Below are 24503 nucleotides of genomic sequence, written 5' to 3'. Positions count from 1 at the left end.
TAACATAATAAATAACATTTACGTAGAAAAACTCACAAGTTAGAGTAGTAGTTCATAAAAGGACCCCATGTTATGTAAAAGTACTGTACTGAATTAGAAATAGAACGCCGAATCTTCTCCAAACTAAGATGAGTCGTAATGTCTTCTAACCACTGCATACGAGTAGGGGAGGCTGCTTCTTTCCATTTAAGCAAAATCCGTCTTCTCGCCATAAGTGAGATAAAAGCTAGAACACACAAGTCTGAGGGAGTTAAAGTTATATCTTGAGTTCTGAGAATACCAAAGAAAGCAGTAAGAGGATTAGGTTCAAAGTTAGTGTTAAAAAGTTGAGAAAAAGTAAAAAATACTTTCCAAAATGTTTCTAAGCTGGGACATAACCAAAACATATGAATTAACGAAGCATTGGCTGAATTACATTTGTCACAAGTTGGAGAAATATCAGAATGAAAATGGGATAATTTTTCTTTGGACAAATAGGCTCTATGTACCACTTTAAATTGTACCAAAGAATGGCGAGCGCAAAAAGATGACTTATTCACTAATGCTGTCATTATAAAATTCAGTGTGAGTGCGGAGGGCAGTCCGAGTGTTCTGGTATGGACCTAGGGCTTCGGTGCTGACGGTCAAACATCCGTTTATACTAATCGCAGTGTTACCCTGCTGCAGCCCCATTTAAAGGGGGAGGGTAAGCAGCCAGAGGTCTTCGTGTATATTAGCACCAAAGATAGAGATAGAAAAGGTGAGGAGATCCTGAAGAGTGATCTTAGGTAGAAAGCTGAAAGGGCGATTGCAAGTCAAGTCGAGAAACATCAGGAAATTCCAGGAAGACCTTCTTCGTTGCTGCTGCTGTGAGGTCCGGGACTCTGCTGGGAAGAACAGGCCCCCAGTCCTCGGGGTCCCGTTGGCAGGGCTGTCTTAATAGGCTCAGCAGAGGATGGTGCTCGGAGAAGCTGTGCCGGAGGGGATGGTTGTCGGCTCGGAGGTTCGACGGACTCAGGTGGCTTTCGGCGTGTACTGCGTCTGCGAGGCTGAGTTGGGTGGCACCTTGGAAGTCCATAGTGGGGGTATTCCCTTCTGCCGCCAGCGTGGGATGGCAAGTCTGTCGAGACCTAGGGACTTGTGGAAACTGTGGTGATTTCTTTTGAACTTAGTCCTTTAACATCTTGGATTATTTTTACTGTGCCCATAGTCTGTTTTTTTTATCAATTATGCTATTGTTTGCTCTGTTGTAACTATATGTTGTAATTATGTGGTTTTGTGCAGGTCTTGTAGCTTTAGTTTTTGTCTGGTGGATTTGGAGCTCCTTTCTGGGGAACGCGCTAGACCAGGGGTGGGCAAACTTTTTGACTTGAGGGCCACAAAGGGGTCTAAAATTTGACGGGGGCCGGACCAGGAGCAGATGGACGGAGTGTTTTGGTAATACGCCTCACAAGAGAAAATAAAATATCATGGGATATGTAGAAAACATGTGCTTTAATTTCAATTGAAAATGAACAAATACATTACAACAAAATATCTGTCTTTGAAGTCCCATGGTATTTAGCTATTTATTGAAATGACTTTTAAAACACGGAAAATTAAATGAATAAAATAGCTTTTTTTAATAGTAACAGTTATTATTTTAAAGCACTGAAAATTCTGTTATCCTTCAAGATATTATCATCATCACTCTCCTCCTGACTGTCTTTATTTCAAAAACGGTAGGAGATGCAGGTCTACTTGTCCTGCTCCTTCTTATTCAATTGTCCCCTGTGCCAAAACTCAACAACGACCCACAGAATGACAAAGCAGGGAGAGCGCACCGGTATGCGGAGCTCTGTGCTCCCAAATCCCCGCAGGCTATCTCTCTTAGCCAGAACGCTGGCTAATTGTGAGCCAGTTCGGATGTGCCAGGAAATGGGTCGCCACAAGGTCACAAAGTAAAGCGCAAATGTGGAGTAATATGCTGCACCTCAACAAAGGTCAATGTATATAGAGTGCGTCATCTATTGGGAAAACGCCAGAATTGCGGGGAAAAAACGTTAACAAGGTTTATTAATATAATTTCACCAAGTTCTGCGGGCTGTAGTTTGCCCATGCCTGTGCTAGACAGTAGCGTGATATTAATACGCAGCAGCCTCTCCGGACTCTGGATTTGGGGATTGCCAAACATTTCGTGGATTTTCTGGTGTAGTCTGTTTTGTCATATGCTTTTGTGATATCATTCTGGAGGAACGTTGTCTCATTTTTTAACTGCATTGCATTTGTGGTTTCTAAATGACAATAATCTGAATCTGAAGTCAAGTCAAGTCACTTTTATTGTCATTTCGACCATAACTGCTGGTAGAGTGCATAGTAAAAATGAGACAATGTTTTTCAGGACCATGGTGTTTCATGACACAGTATAAAAAGCTAGACTGAACTACGTAATAAAAAACAACACAGAGAAAGGTAGATCTAGGTAGAAAGCTGAAAAACAGGACCTCCAGGATAGTAATCTCTGGATTGCTTCCCATGCCACACGTCATTGAGGGTAAGAATAGGTGATTTGGCAGGTGAATGCGTGGCTGAAGAACTGGCACAGGGGGCAGGGGTTCAGATTTATGGATCATTGGGATATCTTCTGGGGAAGGTAAGACCTGTACAAGAGGAACCTATATCCTTCCATGAGTTGTTCAGAACAGTTTAAACTAATTTGGCAGGCACATGGGAACCGGATTGATAGTCTTGAGGATGAGGTAGTTTGTTTACAAACAGAGGCAGTGTGCAGTGAGACTGCTAGCAAGGAGAGGCTGATATAAGGGCAAATTTGCAGTGAACAGGATGAGCTGCATTGTAAAAGGTGGACAAAATAGAAAAGGGTGAGTACAAGACTGAAGGTGTTATATTTGAATGTGTGCAGTATACAGAATAAAAGAGGTGAACAGGTGAACCCCTGCTCCCTGTGCCAGTTTACAGATTGGCGTGTATGATGTGGGCATCACTGATTTGTGGCTGAAAGAAGATCATAGCTGGGAGCTTAACATCCAAGTTAAACAATTTAAAGGCAATGCTACCAAATACTAACAAAGTGTGCATTAACAAATGTGCATTTTTCAAGAATGCACAAAGTGTCTGTAAACTTCTGACCCACTGGGAAAGTGACGAAAGAAATAAAAATTGAAATAAATCATTCTCTTTAATATTATTCTGACATTTCACATTCTTAAAATAAAGTAGTGATCCTAACTGACCTAAGACAGTGAATGTTTTCTAGGATTAAATGTCAGGAATTGTGGAAAAACTGAGTTTAAATGCATTTGGCTAAGGTGTATGTATAAACTTCTGACTTCAACTGTCGGTAGTTTTGAGGAAGTAGAGAGACCAGTGAAGAGCTTAGATTAGGAGAATAAGCAAAGAAGTGGCCGATGGAATACAGTGTCGGGAAGTATACAGCCATGCACTTTGGTAGAAGAAATAAAAGGGTAGACTATTATCTGAATGGGGAGAAAATTCAAAAATCTGATGTGCAGAAAGAATTGCGAGTCCTTGTGCAGGATTCCCTAAAGGTTAATTTGCAGGTTGAGTCTGTTGTGAGGAAGACAAATGTGATGTTAGCATTCATTTCAGGAGGACTGGGATATAAAAGCAAGGATGTAATGTTGAGACTTTATAAGGCTCTGGTGAGGCCTCACTTGGAGCATTGTGCGCAGTTTTATACCCTTATCTCAGTAAGGATGTACCGAGAGGGTTGAAAGGAGGTTTATGAAAATGATTCCGGGCTTGAAAGGCTTGTCATAGGAAGAGCATTTAATGCCTCTGCGCCTGTACTCACTGGAACTCAGAATAATGAGAGGTGACCTCACTGGAACCTATTGAAAGTTTAAAGGCTTTGATAGAGTGGATGCTTCCTATGGTGGGAGAGTCTAAGACCAGAGGACACAGCCTCAGAATAGAGGGACGTCCTTTTAGAATGGAGATGAGGAGGAATTTCTTTAGCCAGAGAGTGGTGAATCTGTGGAATCTGTTGCCACAGGCATCTGTGGAGGCCAAGTCTTTACAGATATTTAAGGCAAAGGTTGATAGATTCTTAATTAGTCAGGGCATGACAGGATGAGGGGAGAAGGCAGGAAAGGAAAATGGATCAGCCATCATGAAATACTGGAGCAAATTTGATGGGCCAAATGGCCTAATTCTGCTCTTATATCTTATGGTCTAATCTACTCACCGAGGCACTGGGGGCAATTTACAATAACAAATTAACCTACCAGCCACTCACCTTTGGGATATTGGAGGAACCTTCAGCACCTGGAGGAAACCCACATAATCACAAGGAAGCGTGCAAACTCCACACAGTCAGCACTGGAAATCAGTTTTGAATCCAGGTTGCTGGAAGGCAACAGTTCCATCTGCTGGACCATTGAGCTATGGGAAATATAAGAGGTCATTGTGGCAAAATAAGCAGGATTGAGCTATGCTATGTAGGCAATAAGAGATGGACAAAAAAAGAACTATTAAATAGTACAGGGTACAATTGGTAGGATTCTAAGTGGACACAGGGCTAACTTTGCCTAAACTCTGTGGTTAGACTTAAGAAGTGTCAAAAGGAAGATCAAGGGGCCAAACAGACCACCGATTTAGTGACATTATCTGGGTCTTGGTTACCGTAACATTTTAGGGGTAGTGCCCTCCTGAAATGCCCTCAGCGATATCTTCCACTGCTGAATGTTTGTGATGCCCCCAGTTAGGGTATTGTAACAGTGTGATGCTACTACAGCTCGGGGCTTTGGGAGTTCAGAGTTCAATTCCAGTGCCCCCTGTAACAAAGTTTGAACGTCCTTCCATGTGTGTGTGGGTTTCCTCCTACAGTCCAAAAGAGGTACCAGTTAGTATGTTAATTGGTCATTGTTAATTGTCCTGTAGTTAGGCTAGGGTTAAATTATTTGGTTGCTGGGTGGCCTGGCTTGGGAGGGGTCAGGGTCTGTTCCACGCTGTGTCTCTAAACAAATAAATAAAATTAAACCCAGGTTACTTCCTTTAATCTTCCCACAGCTTGCAAGGATTGGATCCTGTTCAATCTTTCCTGCTCATGTACCTGCTCAACTCTCTTATAAAAGTTATTCTTGTACCTGCTTCAACTACTTCTTCTGGCAGTTTATTCTGCATAATACCACCCTTTATGTAAAATAATTGGTCCTACAAGTTCCCATTAAACCCTTCCCCTCTCATCTTAAACCTTTGCCCTCTAGTTCATAGAGTAAGTTTGCTTCAATATTCCCATCCCAAGCTTCTCAATTTATCCCTCCCTCATATGGAAGTGAGAACAAGATAGAAAAATGCAAGTAATCCTCAGAAGAGCTTTCTCAATTTCTTGGCTTTGAGCTGCTGTTTGAGAAGGAAGCAATGGGTACAAAACAACGACTGTCTTTAAACAGTGCTTCTCCTAAAGATTTTACCGCATAACAAAGGTGTCTAAGACTCAAAGACATCAGTTTAATGTGAAGGGCAGGAGGTTTGGATGATATTACTTGTGAACAGAAGGGGCTCCTCTATTCTTGAGTTTTTATTTGAGTAAATTTTTCACAAACCTGGTGGCTGCATTCTGGAATGCAATGTCTGAGAAGGTAGAGGATTTGAATTGAATTGACTTTATTACTTATATCCTACAAATACATGAGGAGTAAAAACATTTATGTTACTTCTCTGCTCAAGTGTGCAATGTACACTATAGTAATTTATAATAAATAATGTACGACAGGATAGTCAATATAACATAGAAATACTGTAGCATCAGCATGAATTAATTATTCTGATGGTTTATTTTTGTCTTACCACAACTTACTTCATTACTAGGTTCTTTGTACGTACCGTGGGTTACCAAGAACAAACCATATTCTGGAAGAATTAAAACTAGAACTTTTATTTACAACAGCAAACAGCAAGCATGTTTTAACCATAAAGTTTCTAGATCATTCTGTCATTTCTGCGCATGCTCCAAACTCTGTCCAATCACGTTCTTACATGTGACACAGATCACCACATCTTCCTCTCCTTAAAAAGAAAAACAATTAGCAACATTAATCAAAAGAAATGCATAATTTAACATGTTTCTATCAGTCTCTCTGGGGGTTTATGAACATGAGTAGACCTTCTAAGTGGTTCGCACTGTTCTTGTGTTTCGTTGTCATTTTCATGTTTTGCACGGTCTGCACCAGTTAACTGAAACTCTGAAGTTGGCTCTTTCTTGAGGTCTTTGCGATTTCTTAACTCTGCTCCTTGTTCTGTTTGGACCATGTCTGATCTGGGTTGTACTTTGAGTGCTGTAGCTTCCTGTGTCCATGTGTTCACTTTGTCTTGTGTCCTCACTTCATCTCCTTGGTGCAGTTCAGGTAATGGACGAGAACATCTGTCAAAGTATGTTTTCTGCTTTGCTTTGTGTTCATCTTTCCATCTTTTCACCTGTTCACCTCCCTCTGCTCTCAGAAGGCTCTCATCTATTGGCAGATTGGATCTCAAACGGCGTCCCATCAGGAGCTGAGCAGGTGAAAATCCACATTCAAGTGGAGTACTATGATAGGCTAGCAAAGCTTTATAAAAATCACCTCCACTATCGTTTGCTTTGTGCATCAGTTTCTTGATCATTCCTACCAACTTCTCAACTAATCCATTGGACTGAGGGAAAAATAGACTAGATGTTGTCTGAACAAAGCCCCATTGATGAGCAAAATGTCTCATACATTCACCATTGAATTGTGGACCATTGTCTGTGAAAACTTCATCAGGTACACCATGTCTGGAAAAATTGATTTCATGATTTTACATTCTCTGCTGTTCTGCTCAAACTTCAGGATACAATGAGTAGTAATCTGTTATTAATAGATAATCATTGTCAGTTACAAAAAGATCAACGCCTACCGTCTGATAAAGTCTCTGAGGACTAGGATGTGGATGCAGTGGCTCCTTAGGGTTGGTGTGTTTTTATTTAAAGCATATTTGAAAAGACACCAATTCTGCAATTTATTGGTTCATTCTGGACCAAAACATCACTTCCCACACCCTTCTCTTACACTTTTCAATACCTAAGTGGCCTTCATGAATTTTCCCAAGTATTTCTTCTCGGAGACTTATAGGAATCACAATTCTGCTACCTTTGTACGATATCCCATCCACAACAGAAAATTCTGATCTGTGGTTCCAATATTCTTGTACTTCATAACCTAATCCGAATGTAAAGGAGTAATGTGAATGTGTTCATCTCTGCTCACGTAGCATGAGCGAGGAGAGTTTGTTTCAGGGTCCAGTCTGAAAGTTAAGCGCATGTGTGCATCTTAGATAAGATGAAATGCATTTTGTTTTGATGTTGTGTACAAGGCAGATAGTTGGTGGGATTCTAAACACAAAGTACACTGCAGATTCTGTAGTCAAATCAACACGTACAAACAAGCTGTAGGAACTCAGCAGGTCGGGCAGCATCTGTTGAAATGAGCAGTCAGCGATTCAGGCCGAAACCTGAAAGTCCTGACGAAGGGTCTCGGCCTGAAATGCTGACTGCTCGTTTCAACGGATGCTGCCCGACCTGCTGAGTTCCTCCAGCTTGCTTGTACATGTTGGTGGGATTCTAATATTGTTTGTATTGTCTTTTAGTTTTTGTATATTTGTTTTTTTTTATTTTCATACTGCATATGTAACTAGTGTGTGGGCCAAAATTAGGCTGAGGCTCTAACAGTGGGAATGGTTTTCTTTTTCAAACTCATTTTGTTGCTTTTATTTTTGATATCCTCTTTCTGCATTAAAAAATATAAAACAGATAAAGGAAATAATAACCCAAAAAAGTATTGGTTGACCTGAGTGTATTTTCCTGCAGGTGGGTAGGTTCTTGATTAGTAAGAGCGTCAAGAGTTACGGGGAGAAGGCAGGAGAATAGGGTTGGGGGTGGGGGGGGAATCAATAAATGATCGAATTGCACAGATGGGCCCAATGGCCTGATCCTGCTCCAATGTCTTATGATCTTATGGCTCCTGATATGTCAGGGAGTGGTAAAATCTTGGGGCTGGACAGGGGAACTGCCAGATGCTTGTGGAGAACAGGCAAGGAGGTGGTAGGCTCAGGGAGCAGGGCCTCCAGAAGCAGCTCTACGGAAGCTGGACGTCAGTATCTTGGCTGAACCGTTACAGCTTCATTGGTGAGGCCCGCAGATTGATATTCCAAATCAATTCTCAGCTTCTATCACGTCAAACGCTTTTAATTGTAACATATGTCTATGAAGATTCTCAGTCATCCAGTCCAAAGAATATCAAGCAGTAGCAAGTCAAGGCAGTTGGACTTGCAGTGTTGTCTAGAACACAGAAACACGACACAGCAAGTCCAGTTGCCTTGATTTCCTACTGCTTGATGTTTAATTGTAACCATACACAAACAGTTGGTGTTTTCAGAAATGTATACAAAGACACAATGGTTAGATTGGTTAACTAACAGCCTAACTTACGTTCAGATCACTACAGGACAACATGCAGTCAATAACAGCTTCTTTATTTAAAGTGGAGGGAATTATGACCTGTGGCATGATGTTTATTTTTTCTGCATGATTTGCTGAAAATCGGTTTCAGCCTCAATCAGTGACAGTTTGAGTCTTCATCCAAGTAACAGGGAGTAGAGGACCATTCGGCCTACCAAGTCAATACTGGCAGACAGAGCAACGCCCCATTCTGCCACTTTTCTCTCTACAGCCTGTTCTGTCCCTCAAGCCCACCAATTCCTCTAGTTCTCTTGTCATTCATCTACAGAAGGGGCAGCTTACAGTGGTCAGTAAACCTACTCGCACGTCTTTAGCGTCTGGAAGAAAACTGAAGCACCCAGGGAAAGAATGGGTCATGGGGATAATAGGCAAATTCCAAATGGACAACACTGAAGGTTAGGATTGAACCAAGGTTGCTGGAATTGAGAAATAATGGCTCCACCAGCTACCGACTGCTCAGCAAAGACTCTATCGTTCTTTCCAATTTATTTTCCACATTCCCTTCCTTGACACTAAATCTGAGCTTTTGGATTGTTGACTCAATGACTACAAACAGATCACCTTCACCCCTAAGAGATTTTAAATCATCCAAATGAGTCCATCTTGGAACCTCATACAGCAATCCTGTCTGTCCAATTCACCCATGGCCGCTCTGCCAACTGGTAACACCCAGGAATCTATTTTCCCTCTCATACCCTTTGTTTCCACGCCAACCATTGCCCAAAGCTTCAAACCGCTCTCACAAAGTTTTGAACCATCCACGAGCAGGAAGTTTCCCTCTATTTACCCTACATAACCCAGTTCTGGTCTTCAAAGCCAGAACTGGCTTTAGGGGACCCGAGTCACCCCAACCACAAACTGTTCCAGCTGCTACCATCCTGGAAACGGTATCGCAGAATAAAAGCCAGGACCAACAGGCTCCGGGGACAGTTTCTTCCACCAGTCATCAGACTGATTAATATATGCTGATACAATTGTGTTTCTATATTGACTGTACTGTTGTACGTACTATTTATCATAAGTTACTGTAAATTGCACATTTAGACAGAGACATAACATAAAGATTTTTACTCCTCATGTATACGAAGGATGTAAGTAATAAAGTCAATTCAATTCAATTCTGCAATGATTTGTTCTCCACTTGGATACCTTACTGGATCTCAAGAGAAACCAGGAATTTATCACTATTAATCTATCTCTAATAATTGGACTTAATTCTCTAGAGCACAGGAACAAGTCGTAAATACCACTTGCTCACTGGGCCACTTGAGGATGCAAAGCTGAACGCTCTCAGCATGGAGACACTGCGAAGGTGAATGAGCTCACCCCCACCCACCAGAACTTCTCTGGAAATTTGCAACAACTGCGTTCAGAGTTTTCCCAAGCAAGCAAGATTATCACAAAGACAAGGTAAAGTGAAATGCTTGCCTATCTCAGTTTCTCTACATTTTACATCTGCCTTCACATTTATAATTTTTGGATACTGGTCCATTTTTTGAGACTGAAAACTTCGCCTCTATTGTAGGGGATGGAAACCTATATTCCAAAATCCACCTCTGTCTGTCTGGAAGTGGACTAAATATGCACTGGTTTTCACCGCAATGGCCATTCTGGTTGGGGTGACATGCTGGATTTTTGCTTGACAGAAAACACATCTTAAGACCATAAGACAAAGGAGCAGAATTAGGCCATTTGGCCCATCAAGTCAGCTCCGCCATTCAATCATGGCTAATCTTTTCTTCCCCTCCTCAGCCCCACTCCCCAGCCTTCTCTCCTGTATCTTTGATGCCCTGTCCAGTCGAGAATCTCTCAATCTTTGCCTTAAATACACCCAGCGACCTGGCCCCCACAGCTTCCTGTGGTAATAAATCCCACAAATTCACCACCCTTTGGTTTCAGGAATGTCTCCGCATCTCTGTTTTAAATGGACACTCCTCTAATCTGAGGCTGTGTGCCCTCTTGTCCTTAGAGATTCTCCAAGGGGCAAGAGTATTCTTGAAGCTAGACTTGTGGGCCAATACTCCCAAAATTATTTGTATTAATTTATCGTTGCTGGTGCAAATGGTCTTTATGCTTTTAAAAATGTTTGCGTGAGTAGTTACTTACAAAATGCATACAGCATCTACATTACAGATGATGGAACAATTTCCAGAAAAAGACTTAGAATTTAAGTAAAAATTTGGCATTCACTAGTCAGGTGTCTGGTCTGCCCAACTTTTCTGTAGACTGAAAAGAAACAACTCATGGATTGGAAGTGGGTCAGGAACCATACTGTGTAGACAAGTGCCTCATAGGCAGGGGTTTATCTGTCTCCAGCGGTTGGCTCCTAATGTCCCTAACTATCTCAGATTTACACAACAGGCCAGGCAGCATTAATAGGGAGAAGCGCTGTCGACGTTTCGGGCCGAGACCTTAGTCCTGACGAAGGGTCTCGGCCTGAAACATCGACAGCGCTTCTCCCTATAGATGCTGCCTAGCCTGCTGTGTTCTACCAACATTTTGTGTGTGTTGTTGTTTGAATTTCCAGCATCTGCAGATTTCCTCGTGTATCTCAGATTTACTTCATTTCAAGGAATAGTGCTCAAAACACAGTGATGATAGAAGATAGATAAAAAGCAGGGATGTTTGTAAAAGCAAGTGGAGAAAATGCTTCCAGAGCCACCCAAGGGCAGACAACTGTTTAAGATTCAGTGCGACTCACAAATAGTTTAAAAGCGATTGGAAATCATTTCATCTGAGCTCCCACACAGAGTTAAGAATCAGGAGTAAGGTAGGCCGCTCAGCTCTGAGTCTGCACTCTCATTCAATCAGGTCATGGTTGATCTGGTTATAATCTGCATTCCTACTGACTATGGGCAACCTTTCACACATTGCCTATCAGGTATCAATCTTCCTTTGGCTTACAGACATACTTACGGGCTCTGATCCCTTGGAGAAAGAATTCCAAAGTCTGAGAGAACCATAGTTCACTTATCAGTCATAAATGAGTACCATATATTTAAAACTGTGACTTTGGGACTGGTTAACCCCAGCCTCTCCACATTCACACTGTTATGACATTCTCACCTTCTTATGTTTCTATCAAGTCTCAGCTTTCCAAACTTCAGCTGAAATAAGATGAGCCTGTGCAACTTGTCCTCATAGGGTCAACTGCCATATTCCAGATATCAGTCTAACAAAACTTAGAATGCATTTATATCCTTTTGTAAGTACTCCAGATATTGTTTCACCAATGTCCTATTCTACAAAACATGTAACCTTCCTACATTTGTACTTAATTCTCCTCATCATAAACATTAATATCACTAGCTCTCATTTTATACGTGCATATTGCTTTTGGCAAGACATTCATTATGATACCCAGGTCTCTCAGCATCCTTGGGCTCCACCATCTCACGCCATTTAGAGAAAACGCTGATACCGTATTTTTTCCCCTGCAAAATGGTTAATCTCACATTTTTCCACATTATGTTCCATTTATTGATTACTTTGCTGATTTCACAACCTACCTATTTCCCTTGAACCTATCTTACCTATATTCCCCCCCCCACCCCCACACACAACTCACTTTCCTCGCAGTGTGATCAGCAGATTTAATAATCTTTGGTTACTTCAAAAAACAAAGCCTTCCCGAGTGATGCTCCCCAATTATTTCTCTGCTACGCCGAGGACTGTTTCCTGCACCCATGCTGAGCTTGTCAATTTCACCAACTTTGCCTTCCACTTCCATCCTGCCCTTAAATTCACTTGCTTCTCTGGCATCTCTCTCCCCTTTCTCAATCTCTCTGTATCCATCCCTGGAGAAAGACTATCTACTGATATCTTTTAAAAACCTACTGACCCTCACAGCTACCTGAACTATACCTCGTTCCACCCCGTCACTTGTAAAAGTACTATCCCTTTTCTGATTGTCTCCGTCTCTTTTGTCAGGATGAAGCTTTCATTTCAATAACATCTGAGGTGTTTTCCTTCTTCAAAGAAGGGGTTTCCCTTCCCTTTACCATTGACGCTGCTCTTATCCACTGCTTCGCCATTTCCAGGACATCTGCCCTCATTCCATCCTCCCACTGCCTTAACAGAGAGTAGAGTTCCACTTGTCCTTACCTAGCACCTCACGAGCCTCTGCATCCTGCAAATTATTCTCTGCAACTTCCACCATCTTCAACGGTATCCTACTGCCTAACTCATCTTCATCTCCCCTCCACAGTGCACTCTCCCCAGGGATTGTGCTCTCTCTAATCCCTTGTCCATTCTTCACTCCTCACTGATCTCACTCCAGGTATTTATTCCTGCAAGCAGCACAAGAGCTCACCAGCCCATTCACCGCCTCCCTCGTCAACATTCAGGGCAAAGCCACACCTGCAAGTCTGTTGGAGTCACCTACTGTATCCAGTGCTCTTGTATATCGGTGAGACCCGATGTAGATTGGGGATTGCTTTGTCGAGCACCTTTGCTCTTCCCCCCTTTCAATTTCACTCCCCCTCCCATTCTGACCTATCAGTCCATGGCCTCCTCTATTAGCACAATGAAGCCACTCTCAGGCTGGAGGAGTGACATCTCATTTTCCACCAGTGTAGCCTCCAACATGACAGCGTGAACAGTGATTTCTCTAACTTAGAACATAGAACAGTACAGCACAGTACAGGCCCTTCGGCCCACAATGTTGTGCCGACCCTCAAACCCTGCCTCCCGTATAACCCCCCACCTTAAATTCCTCCATATACCTCTCTAGTAGTCTCTTAAACTTCACTAGTGTGTCTGCCTCCACCACTGACTCAGGCACCAACCACTCTCTGAGTGAAAAACCTTCCTCTAATATCCCCCTTGAACTTTCCTCCCCTTACCTTAAAGCCATGTCCTCTTGTACTGAGCAGTGGTGTCCTGGTGAAGAGGCGCTGGCTGTCCACTCCTTCTATTCCTCTTAATATCTTGTACACCTTTATCATGTCTCCTCTCATCCTCCTCCTCTCCAAAGAGTAAAGCCCTAGCTCCCTTAATCTCTGATCATAATCCATACTCTCTAAACCAGGCAGCATCCTGGTAAATCTCCTCTGTACCCTTTCCAATGCTTTCACATCCTTCCTATACCGAGGCGACCAGAACCGGACACAGTACTCCAAATGTGGCCTAACCAAAGTTTTATAGAGCTGCATCATTACATCACGTCTCTTAAACTCTATCCCTCAACTTATGAAAGCTAACACCCCATAAACTTTCTTAACTACCCTATCTACCTGTGAGGCAACTTTCAGGGATCTGTGGACATGTACCCATAGATCCCTCTGCTCCTCCACACTACCAAGTATCCTGCCATTTACTTTGTACTCTGCCTTGGAGTTTGTCCTTCCAAAGTGTACCACCTCACACTTCTCCGGGTTGAACTCCAGCTGCCACTTCTCAGCCCACTTCTGCATCCTATCAATGTCTCTCTGCAATCTTTGACAATCCTCTACACTATCTACAACACCACCAATCTTTGTGTCATCTGCAAACTTGCCAACCCACCCTTCTACCCCCACATCCAGGTCGTTAATAAAAATCACAAAAAGTAGAGGTCCCAGAACAGATCCTTGTGGGACACCACTAGTCACAACCCTCCAATCTGAATGTACTCCCTCCACCACAACCCTCTGCCTTCTGACAATGACAATTTGTCAAAATGGCAATGACAACTTCTGACAATGGAGATGATGATGGACTTCAGAAAGACTAAGCCTGCACTGATCCCTGTTTCTATTAATGCTAGGATGTGATGAGGACCTACAAGTAGCTGGGGGTGCATCTGGAGGACAGACTCGAGTCCAACACCAACACAGAGCCTCTACTTCCTGAGGAGACTGAGGTCCTTTCGAGTATGCATGCCTCTCCTTCACATGTTCTACCAGACTGTTGTCACCAACATCATAATCTATGCAGTGTGTGCTGGGGCAATGGCATCAACAAAAGTGATGCCAACAGGCTCAATAAACTGATTAGAAAGGCTGGCTCTGTTATAGGAGTCAAAATGGACATACTGGAGGCTGTGGGAGAACAAAGGACCCGACAGAAAATCCTGGCAGTTCTGGACAATGTTTCTCACCCTCTGCATGCCACCTTGGCTGAATAGAGAAGCACTTTTAGCAACAGACTAGGACAAGTGCACTGCTCCAATGAGGACTATATCAGGTCATTCTTACTCTCAGCCATTGGGTCCTGTAATGAGTCAACCTATAGCTGGGGAAATGATGACGCCCTCCTATTAGACTGTTTAAGGTAACTTTTTTTTATTCTTTCTTTCTTCTCTTCTAATATTTGTATATCTGTGCACTTGTAATGCTATATGACATTGTAATTTCCTTTGGGATCAATGAAATATCTATCTATCTGATTTTCCATATCCCATTCTACCTCCCCTTTTCACCCACCTATCACCCCCACCCCCCCCCCCCCCGGTGCCCCACCTCTTTCCCCTTCTCCCATGGTCCTCACTCTACTCCTAGAAGATTCCTTCTTCTTCAGCCCCTTTCCTTTCCCACCTTTTGCCTCCATACTTCTCAATTCATCCTTCGTCCTCCACTCCCTCACATGGCTTCACCAATCACCTACCACATTCTGCTCCTTCCCCTCACTTTCTTCCTTCCTTTCCAGTCCTAATGAAGGGTCGTGACCTGAATTGTGGACTGTTTACTTCTCTCCATCAATGTCGCCCGACCTACTGAGCTCCTCCAGCATTTTGTGTGTGTGTGTGTGTGTGTGTGTTGCTCTGGATTTCCAGCATCCGCAGAATCTCTTATGTTTACTTCACAAGGCTCCACTAACTTGGAAAAATATTCATTCCCCTTCTTGAAACTACACTGGCCCAATTTCTTGGATTTTCATAATTCCCCCACTATAGCAGTAATAGTTTCTAACTATTTTCCTATCTCAGATGTTAATTGTTATGTGGAATCCTGTCTCCATTCCTTTTGAAATGAGCTATATTTGTACGTCCAAAGAAATGGAAAAATCTACACAATTTTGGGAAGTTAATACCAAAAGAGCAACATCATGTGGGCCTCTTCTTTTGAGACCCTCGAAAGAAGTCCAACAAGTCCCAATGATTTTTCAGCCCACATTTCCAATAATTTACAGAGGAGCATTGAAATGTGACTGTAATTTTTTTGACTTCCTTCTTTCCAATTAAGGTATGGCGATTACTGGGGTGTTACGTGTTATCTGTATTCTTCGTCGTGAAGGTCAATGTAGGTCAGGCACAGCTTGATCTTGTTTGGTTTCAAAATGTGCGGTTCTGAGAAATGATCCCAAAATCACTGTGCTACGCACAAATGGAAATCCTCTGTGACCTTCACGGTACCTTTCTGTTAAGTTTGGTGGCTCATTCTGCAGAGTGGGCCAAGTGGCTTTCCTAGCTTTGTTTCATTTGGTGGGATACATGAATATGGTTGAATGACAATAAACTTGAACTTATTTCTAATTTCCACCCAAACCATTTCTGAATGCTTTCAACTCGACCTCGGAACTATTTATCTATCAACCTCTATCTATCTGTTTGCATAATTTGTTTTTTGCACATTGGTTGTTTGTCAGTTTTTACTTATGCAGTTTTTCATAAACTCTATTGTATTTCTGAACTTTTATGTAAATACCTACAGAAATATGAATCTCTAGGTAATATATGGTATTTGATAATAAATTTACTTTGACTTTGGTTTGCTGAATCAAATCCCCTCCATTAATTAACAGAACCACTCCCCCATCTCCCAATCTTTCCTAATTGTCCTGCATCCTTCCATACTCAGCTCCAATCTGCCACGTTGCTGAAATGGCTGTCACACCATACCTGCAACCTCCTATTTGTGTTCTCAGTACATCTGTTTGTTTCAAATACTTCACGCACACAGATGTGAAACCTACAGTTTTGTGCTTTTATTATTTCTGTCATCTCTAGTCCTGCCCACTGAGTTGAGTTTAGATTTGTACTCTAGATCCCTTCAGGTCAGTCTCTTTATCATTGCCATATTAGCATCCCTTGCTCAAGCCTTCTCTGTACTATTCAAGCTCATTTTCCCAACTTTAATCCCCTATCGCCCACCACTTGTTTTAAATCCTCCCTACTTCTCTAGCTCTGCGAGGTCATGAGAAGACTGATCCCAGCAGAGTCCAGACGTAGATCACCCATCTGTGTGTTCCAGTACTGATATCAGAGCCACACAGACCATAACCCACCTTCTACAAAACTACTGCTGCTTATTAATTGCCAGAACAAAGAACACTACAGCGCAGTACAGGCCCTTCGGCCCACAATGTTGTGCTGGCCTTACAACCTACTCTAAAATAAATCTAATCCTTTTCTCCTAAACAACCTTCCATTTTTCTGTCTTTTCTTCATGTGCCTATCTAAGATTTTTTAAATGTCCTGGCAGGGCATATACCCACCCTTTCTATATAAAAATCTCATCTCTGACATCTCTCTTGTACTCTCCTCCTTAAAATTATGCCCCTACATATTAACTCTGGCTATCGACTTGATCTATGCTTCTTACCATCTGGTATACCTCTATCAAGTCACTTCTTTACCTCCTTTGCTTCAAGGAGAAACATTCAACCCATCCTCAGAGGATGTGCTCTCCAGTTCAGCCGGCATCCTGGTAAATCGCCTCTGCACCCTCTCTAAAACTTCCACATCCTTTCTATAATAAAACAACCAGAAATGAACATGATATTCCAAATGTGGTTTGATCAGGGCAGCAACAATTGTCTCATATGCCTGTCAAATTGTACATAGCTGAGGGGCTGATACAGGGATTATTAACTAATGTGTTGTAATTTGGTGGCCAGTTCCTTCCCACCGAGACGATTCCTTGTCCTGTCTCTGTCGTTGGTACCCAAACTTTTCGACTTTGCTACACAGAACAACGTTAATTTCCCCCACTATAGTTTCTCCCCCAACCTCCACATTCTCATCTGATCCCCTCCCCCTATTCCAATGGCTTTCTTTACTAATAGTGTCAAGAACCATTCACGATTCAAGCTTTTTCCCATTATTGACTATTAGTACAATAAAATGGGACGTTTGATCATATAGTCTATGTTATTATGGCCAACTTCCGTCCAGCTACATTAAACGTTCCCTGTAACTGTAACACTTGTTTCCCTTGTACAAATCAATGCACTGTTAAAAATGAAATCTTCTGCATGCAAAACAAAATTCTTCACTGCACCTCGGTACAGGCAAGAATATTAGACCAATTTACCAAAGTACGTTTTGGAGATTTTCACTGCTGCTTCTCATGATCTTCTGTCCCCCGTGGCATCGGAGACGAGCGTCTATCAAGGCCGCTGTGCTTCGCTTTCAGTTCAGAGTTTGATCTGTGTGTTCTTTTTTCCTGATATCTTGAAACTAATAGTTTGTCACCATTTTAGAAGTATTAGTTTTAAAAATAGTTTCCAATATTGATTTAATTACTGTGTCACTAATGCTAATCTTCACCTGTGTTATGTCAGCTGACCGCACGGTGTCAGAAAGATGAAACACAACCTCTTATACAAAGGGATCCCTGTATCAGGCGATCCAATTAATCAATTTCCCGTCTTCTTCCATAGAGGTATCATTACATATTACATGCAAATCAGTCCAAATGCAGTATAGTTTGTTCAACACTTTCAGAGATGCTAACAGATAAAACATTTCAAACACATTGAGATGGATATTGCACAAAGGTGTCCAACGATGTTATCAAAGCAAGCCCGCGCTTACAGCAACAACATAAACAAGCAACAGAAACAACCCAGACTCTCAGGACAAAAGGCATTTTGTCCTGGTTATGAATAACCACAGCAGTACAGTCAAATACAAGCTGCAGTCACTTGTGAACTTGCTGGTGTCGCAGCAGGCTGGATGACTGAGTGAATCCCTTCCCACATAAAGAGCAAGCGAAGGGCTTCTCCCCAGTGTGAATCAGCTGGTGTCTCAGCAGATAGGATGACAGAGTGAATCTTTTCCCGCACTCCAAACAGGAGAAGGGCCGCTCCCCTGTATGGACTCGCTGGTGCCTGATAAGGTTGGTCGAACATCGGAACGCTTTTCCACAGTGCGTGCAGTTGAATGGTTTCTCTCCGGTGTGAACACGCTGGTGCCTTTGCAGGTCAGCGGATACAGTGAATCCCTTCCCACACTGAGAGCAGGTGAAGCGCCTCTCTCCACTGTGAGTCCGCTGGTGTTTCAGCAGTTCCTGCTTACTCTTAAAGCCCCTTACACATTCAAAACATGTGAAAGGTTTCTCATCAGTGTGAACCAGTTGGTGTGCTGTGAGGTTGGATGACTGGGTGAATCCTTTCCCACACACGGTGCAGATGAACGGCCTCTCCCCAGTGTGAGTCTTTTGGTGTTTCAGCAAGTGACTTCTCTTTTTAAAGCTCTTCTTACAGTCCGGACATTTAAAAGGTCTCTGGTCAGTGTGAACGAGCTGGTGCGCGGTGAGGTTGGATGAAGAAGTGAATCCCTTTCCACAAGCAGAGCAGGCAAAGGGTCTGTCCTCACTGTGTACGTGCTGGTGTTTCAGCAGATGAGCCCTGCTTTTGAAACTCTTCTTGCAGTCGGAACACTTAATAGGCTTTTGATCGGTGTGGACAAGTCGGTGTGCGATGAGGTGGGTTGACTGCGTGAATCCTTTTCCACACATGGAGCACGTGTAGGGCTTCTCCCCAGTATGAATCCGCTGGTGTCTCAGCAGGGTGTATGAACGGGTGAAGCCCCTCCCACACACAGAGCATACAAATGTCTTCTTGCCTGCCAGAATGGACCTTCTCACTTCCATTTCCAAACGCTGAAGAGCTCTGGGGCTGCATGAGTCACACGGTCTGTTCTGGTCTTGACCCGATGTTTTGTTTGAATTTTCCATCCGAGGATTCTCCTTTCTTAATATCCTGTGAGATGTTTTCAATGGATAAAATACGGGGAAAAAAGATGAGTGAGAACCCACAAAATAAGCAAAGGTCGGTTGAAAAATTGAACTTTAAGAATATGTTGAGTTGTGGGGCTTGTGCTAGAAAAACACGCCAACTCAGTTGGTTCATTATTCTCCTTCGGGAACGGGAATCATCAGCTAATCCTGACCTATACCAACATCTGGGCTCTTTGGCAGGGAAAATACAGCAGAAGAATGGGGCTGGGGGGAGAAGGCAGATTTTATACACCCTGAACACATTTTCCGACAGAAACTTTCTTGCCTGCAGACTCCAGCTAAAAGAGTGAAGTAGCCGGATGAAAATATCAATACTTCCCACCTCTCATCCTAATCCCACAGCTCTCCAACTTAAACCGCTTGACTATCTTCATTCCCGTTTCTATAACATTGCACAATAAAGATATTGCTTCCTAAATACTTTTGGGTGTATCTTATGGATTTTGGGCTGCTGATCATGAAAATCACCATGAAATTTCCCTAACATGCACCATTTAAAAAAAAAATTGCCTATATTCTTTATTTCAATTCAAGCCAGAATAACTGATGCCAAGATTAAGGAAGGTATTTTTGCTGATCCACAAATCAGACACGTAATCAGTTAGAAGAACTTTTAGTAGGACTGGAGAAAATTGCATGGAAGGTATTCACAGGTGTTGTTAAAACTTTCCTCAGCAACTATAACACACCAAACTACATGCAGCTGGCTGACAACATGATTCAAGCATACAAAACAATGAAGTTCAAAACATCACTAAAAATTCACTTTCTGGATTTCCATTTAGACTTCTTCCCAATAATCTTTACGCTGTCAGTGATAATCATGGTGAAAAACTTCACCAGGACATTGCAGTCAGGGAGAAACAATATCAGGGCAACTGGAATCCATCAATGCTGGCTGATTATTGTTGGACACTTAAGCAAGAAGCCTCAGACACTGAGTACAAATGAAAATCATCAACAAAACATTTTTAGCTCAGTTGAACTATTGCAGAGCATCAGAAGAATGATCAATTAAACAAATTATATTCAATAAAAGTTAATTTCTTGTCTTTCTAAATTCCCATGTGATGCAAGAAGTCTGAAATTATATTTGTGTTCAGCTTCAAGAGGTCTATCATAAACAAAAGACAATTCTGAGAAAGCAACACTTCTGGAAATAAAATGTTTGGCCAGTGTAATCAGGAGCAGCAAAGTGCGAGTACTTTCACCACATAGACTGCAGTTCTGTCGGATGTCACCAACTTTACAAAGGCTATTTGAGAACAATGTTACTGTTCGCCTTGCAAGTGACACTGATATCAAGTACAGCAACAGAAAGGTTTCATCTCTACAGAGAGTGCATTGTTGAAAAAATAGAGCTTATGCCACTAATAATCAAGAATTGGGTTGGGCAATAATGGTAGCTACGCCACTCACACATGCATCCTGTAAACGAAGTAGAAAGAGTAGATTGCTGTTCAGAAATTCAAAGCGACTCACGTTGACTACTCCAGCACAGTGCCCTCTTTGCTGTCTGTCTCTGAGCTTTCTTCCTGCTGGCTTCTAAGCAATTAATCCATACTTGTCAACATTATGATGCCAGGTGAGGCCCAGGGGCTCTGAGGAGGTACAAAAATTAGGCCATGATTTTAATGATCAATGGAAGATGATTCACTTTATGAAACTTTATAATTTAACCCAAATTGTATGACTGTTATCGTTAATCAATTCCTTATGCACCACATGGGGTTTGCTTTGATCCATTTATTGATCTAACCACCCAAATACAAATCTATAAATAACATTGGGTAGTAATGTACAAAAATGCTTTATTGGCCTTTATTGCAAGAGAATTTGAGTACTAGAATATGGATTTATTGTCGTGGCTGTATAGGGGTCAGAAGAGCTGAGACTCCGTCTGGAGTTCTGGTCTCCTCATCAGAAGATCTTGCTGCCATGGGTGAGGTATAACAAATGTTTGCCAGCTTGATTCCTTAGATGGCAGGACTGTATTCAGGGCTTATGTAAAATCAGAGCACAACTTACAGAATCCTCTGAAACTGTAACAGAACCAGACAGGTAAGATACAGGGAGGATGCTCCTGGTGGCCACAGACTGCAGAACCAGTAGTTACCAACTCAGGACATGAGAAAGCACATTTCAAATTCAGATCAAGGGAAAGTTCTTCACCAAGAGGGTAATTATCCACTACAGAGAAGGCAGTTGAGACCAAGTCATTGAATATGTTCAAGTGAGTAAATATATGTTTTAATGATAAAGCCATCAAGGGATAAGGGTAGGAGCAGGTTCTGGAAGCCATGGTCCTCTGAACTGCAGCAGGTTTGAAGCCTACTCCTGTTTCTGTTCTCTGTTACTATGACAGCATTAGATCATGGAGAGGCGGAGCGGTCTCGATGACCCTCGTGAGCTAATTCTGCTCCTGCATCTTATGGTCAAAGCCTTACACAAAAATATTGATCATGAGCAAAAAGTAAGCTGCTGGAACAAGTCTCTTGTTTAGACTTTCAGCCCAGATGAAGGGTCTCGATCCAAAGCCCATTTCTTTCCACAGTATTCCTTTAGCAGCTCACTATTTGCATCAGATTCCAGCAGCTAGTCTCACGTCAATATAGCCACAATTGCTTTGCTCCTGCTTAACTTTATGAAGTAGTTTAAAGCCTGCCTGTAGGAGAAATTCACAATAATACCTGACATCAGTTATCCGCAGAAATTGGAGAAGCTACAATTATTCAGCCTAGAACAAATGAGGTTAGAGGGCGATGTAACTATGGAATTTAATGTTGTGTTTTAAGGTAATTGATGGCGAAATCAGAAGATGTACGGACAATATTATTTTTCAGTCTGAATTTCCAGCACGGAGCACAGATTCTTTAAATAAGTTCTCAGCAGATTTAATAGTTATGCCGAAGAAGCAGATGTACTATATTAAAAACAGCTATCTAGGGAAAAGCAGTAAAAAAAGATATCAACTAAGGTGCCAACATGGACCCGAATAACGCTGGCCAGTCGTCTCGAAAATGGCGAGCGACTATACCCAGGATGCCTGGCGGGCTGAACGGTGGCCTATTTCCTGCAGACGGAGGGGCCAATGCGCCAAGAAGCGGGGCCGAAGAGTGTGTTTGAACGGAGCGTGCGCAGTGCGGCCTACGGTCCCTTAGCGTGGCGGCAGCGGGCCTCAGAAGCACCGAGTCGCGCTCCGTTGTGCTCGGATCAGAGCCGCGGCATCGGCCGACTGGGTGGCAAATCCCCTTCGACGTTAACTGCATGGCGCAACCCCTCCCCCCCTCCTACCCGGCATCACCCGCTGACTTCTCCCGTTTCCACGGCGTCCGGCTCACCCGCAAGAGCTTTGACGCATGCGGTATCTGCATGACGCGAGGCACATGGTGAGCATGCGCACTCATCAGGCGCAATCTTTCGCCGTGGATGGGGGTGGTTCACGATCCAGAGCATTCTGGGTACTGCTACCGCCATTAATCGATGACTCGCAGTGATGGTCTTTGTACCGTTATTAAGTTAATATTAAATGATTTGAGTTTGAACGACCTTCCATCTTCGCGTGGTTCGGGACCACCACTGACGTCCTGGACATTGAATGCTTAGATTAGATTCAACTTTATTGTCATTGTGCCGAGCACAGATTCAAAGCCAAATGAAATGCAGTTAGCATCTAACCAGAAATGCAAAGAATAGTGTTATTTACAAAAAAAAAATAACTGCGAATAAAAAGTAAGCGCTACAGCACACAAATATAAAATTACTGAGACAGTACAATATGGGTGCAATATTGTTTAGCGGTGTGATGTGAGGTTCAGCAGCGTCACAGCCTCAGGGAAGAAGTTCTTCCTGTGCCTGCTGGTGCGGGAGCGGGGGCTCTTGTAGCGCCTACTGTTTGTCCGCCTACCGTATCAGAATTACATGACTTCTGAACCACCCTGAACCGCCACAGTGCCAGATTTAGGAAGTTTATCTACAGTAGAGATTTTGGAATTCGCCACTACAGTCGTGATGTTGGACCGCAATGAAAAGCCACTTTACAGGTTTGTGTTCGAATAATGCTCTATTATTTCAAGGTTTGAAATGCCTCTGTACAGTCCGGTAGTTGAATACCTAACTGCAGTCCTTGACTCTGAACGATTATTTTTATTTGTGGAATAGGAATGCTGGGCCTGGAATTAACTCTGGAATTTCAGGGCTGGAATGTTGCTTTATAGTCCCAGAACTGTGATGATTGTTCTCTGAGGTTGGGATATACCTCTGTAGATCTGAGATTGAAACCTCCTGCAAATGTTTTATACTGTTATGTCAAGTTTGACAATTCGGTCCATCAGTCTATCACATCAGAGCAATCACATCAATCCTAATTTCCCTGCTTATTTCTCTCACCTATTCTTTCTTACATACGCATAGATTGTACCATGAATGTCCCACCGGTATACATGCAAAAGGTCATTTACAGTGGTCAATTGACCATGTGACCAGCACAACCATTGATCAGATTTACATATGAGGAGTGTTTGATGGGTCTAGGGTGAAGTTTAGAACAATAAGGGGTGAATCTCATTGAAATCTATCAAATATTGAAAGGCCTACATAGAATCATCATGGGAAGAATGTTTTCAATGGTGGGGGAGTCCAGGACCAGAGAGCACAGCCTCAGAACACAAGGATATCCCTTAAAAACAAATGACCAGTAATTTCTTCAGGGTGGTGAATCTGTGGAATTCGATGTTACAAATGGCTGTGGAGGCCAAGTCAGTGGGTATATTTAAAATGGAGGTCGATAGGTTCTGGATTAGTAAGGGTGTCAAAGGTTATGGTGAGAAACCAGGAGAATGTTGTTGAGAGGGTTAATAAGTCACCCGAGATCGAATGGCAAAGTAAATCCAATGGGCCAGATGGCCTCCTTCTGCTCCTATATCTTGTACTCTAATAAGAGAGATGGGAGTCAGAATCAGGTTTCATAACACTGGCAAACGTTGTGAAAATTTGTTGTTATGCAGCAACAATACATTGCAATACATAATAAAAACTAAGTATATACATTATACAATAAGTCCCATGAGGCAGCACGGCAGCAGCGG

At 42.6% G+C, this 24503-nt stretch overlaps 1 protein-coding gene across 7 annotated transcripts; it reads right to left on the bottom strand.

Moving 5' to 3' along the window:
• On the bottom strand, positions 1-22789 carry LOC132381619 (gastrula zinc finger protein XlCGF8.2DB-like). 7 transcript variants are annotated; one of them, XR_009508080.1, is made up of 4 exons: positions 22711-22789; positions 20836-21017; positions 4238-4383; positions 1-226 (listed from the first exon to the last, which is right to left on the bottom strand). XR_009508080.1 is itself a non-coding variant. In XM_059951144.1 (3 exons), the coding sequence occupies exons 2-3, from the start codon at positions 20841-20843 to the stop codon at positions 18316-18318; spliced, it is 1071 nt and encodes a 356-aa protein (XP_059807127.1). In that variant the 5' UTR covers positions 20844-21017; positions 22711-22789; the 3' UTR covers positions 17557-18315. The 7 variants fall into 7 exon arrangements, 3 of the variants coding, with proteins under 3 accessions (XP_059807127.1, XP_059807130.1, XP_059807129.1); XR_009508079.1 differs by lacking the exons at positions 1-226; positions 4238-4383 and adding an exon at positions 4394-6009; XR_009508078.1 differs by lacking the exons at positions 1-226; positions 4238-4383 and adding an exon at positions 4394-6009 and having other exon boundaries at positions 20899-21017.
• Positions 22790-24503: the final 1714 nt, after the last annotated feature.

Source organism: Hypanus sabinus, chromosome 26, assembly GCF_030144855.1.
Source record: "Hypanus sabinus isolate sHypSab1 chromosome 26, sHypSab1.hap1, whole genome shotgun sequence".
NCBI lineage: Eukaryota > Metazoa > Chordata > Chondrichthyes > Myliobatiformes > Dasyatidae > Hypanus > Hypanus sabinus.
The sequence above is the reverse complement of the archived record's forward strand: the minus strand, read 5'-3'. Positions and strand labels throughout refer to the sequence as shown.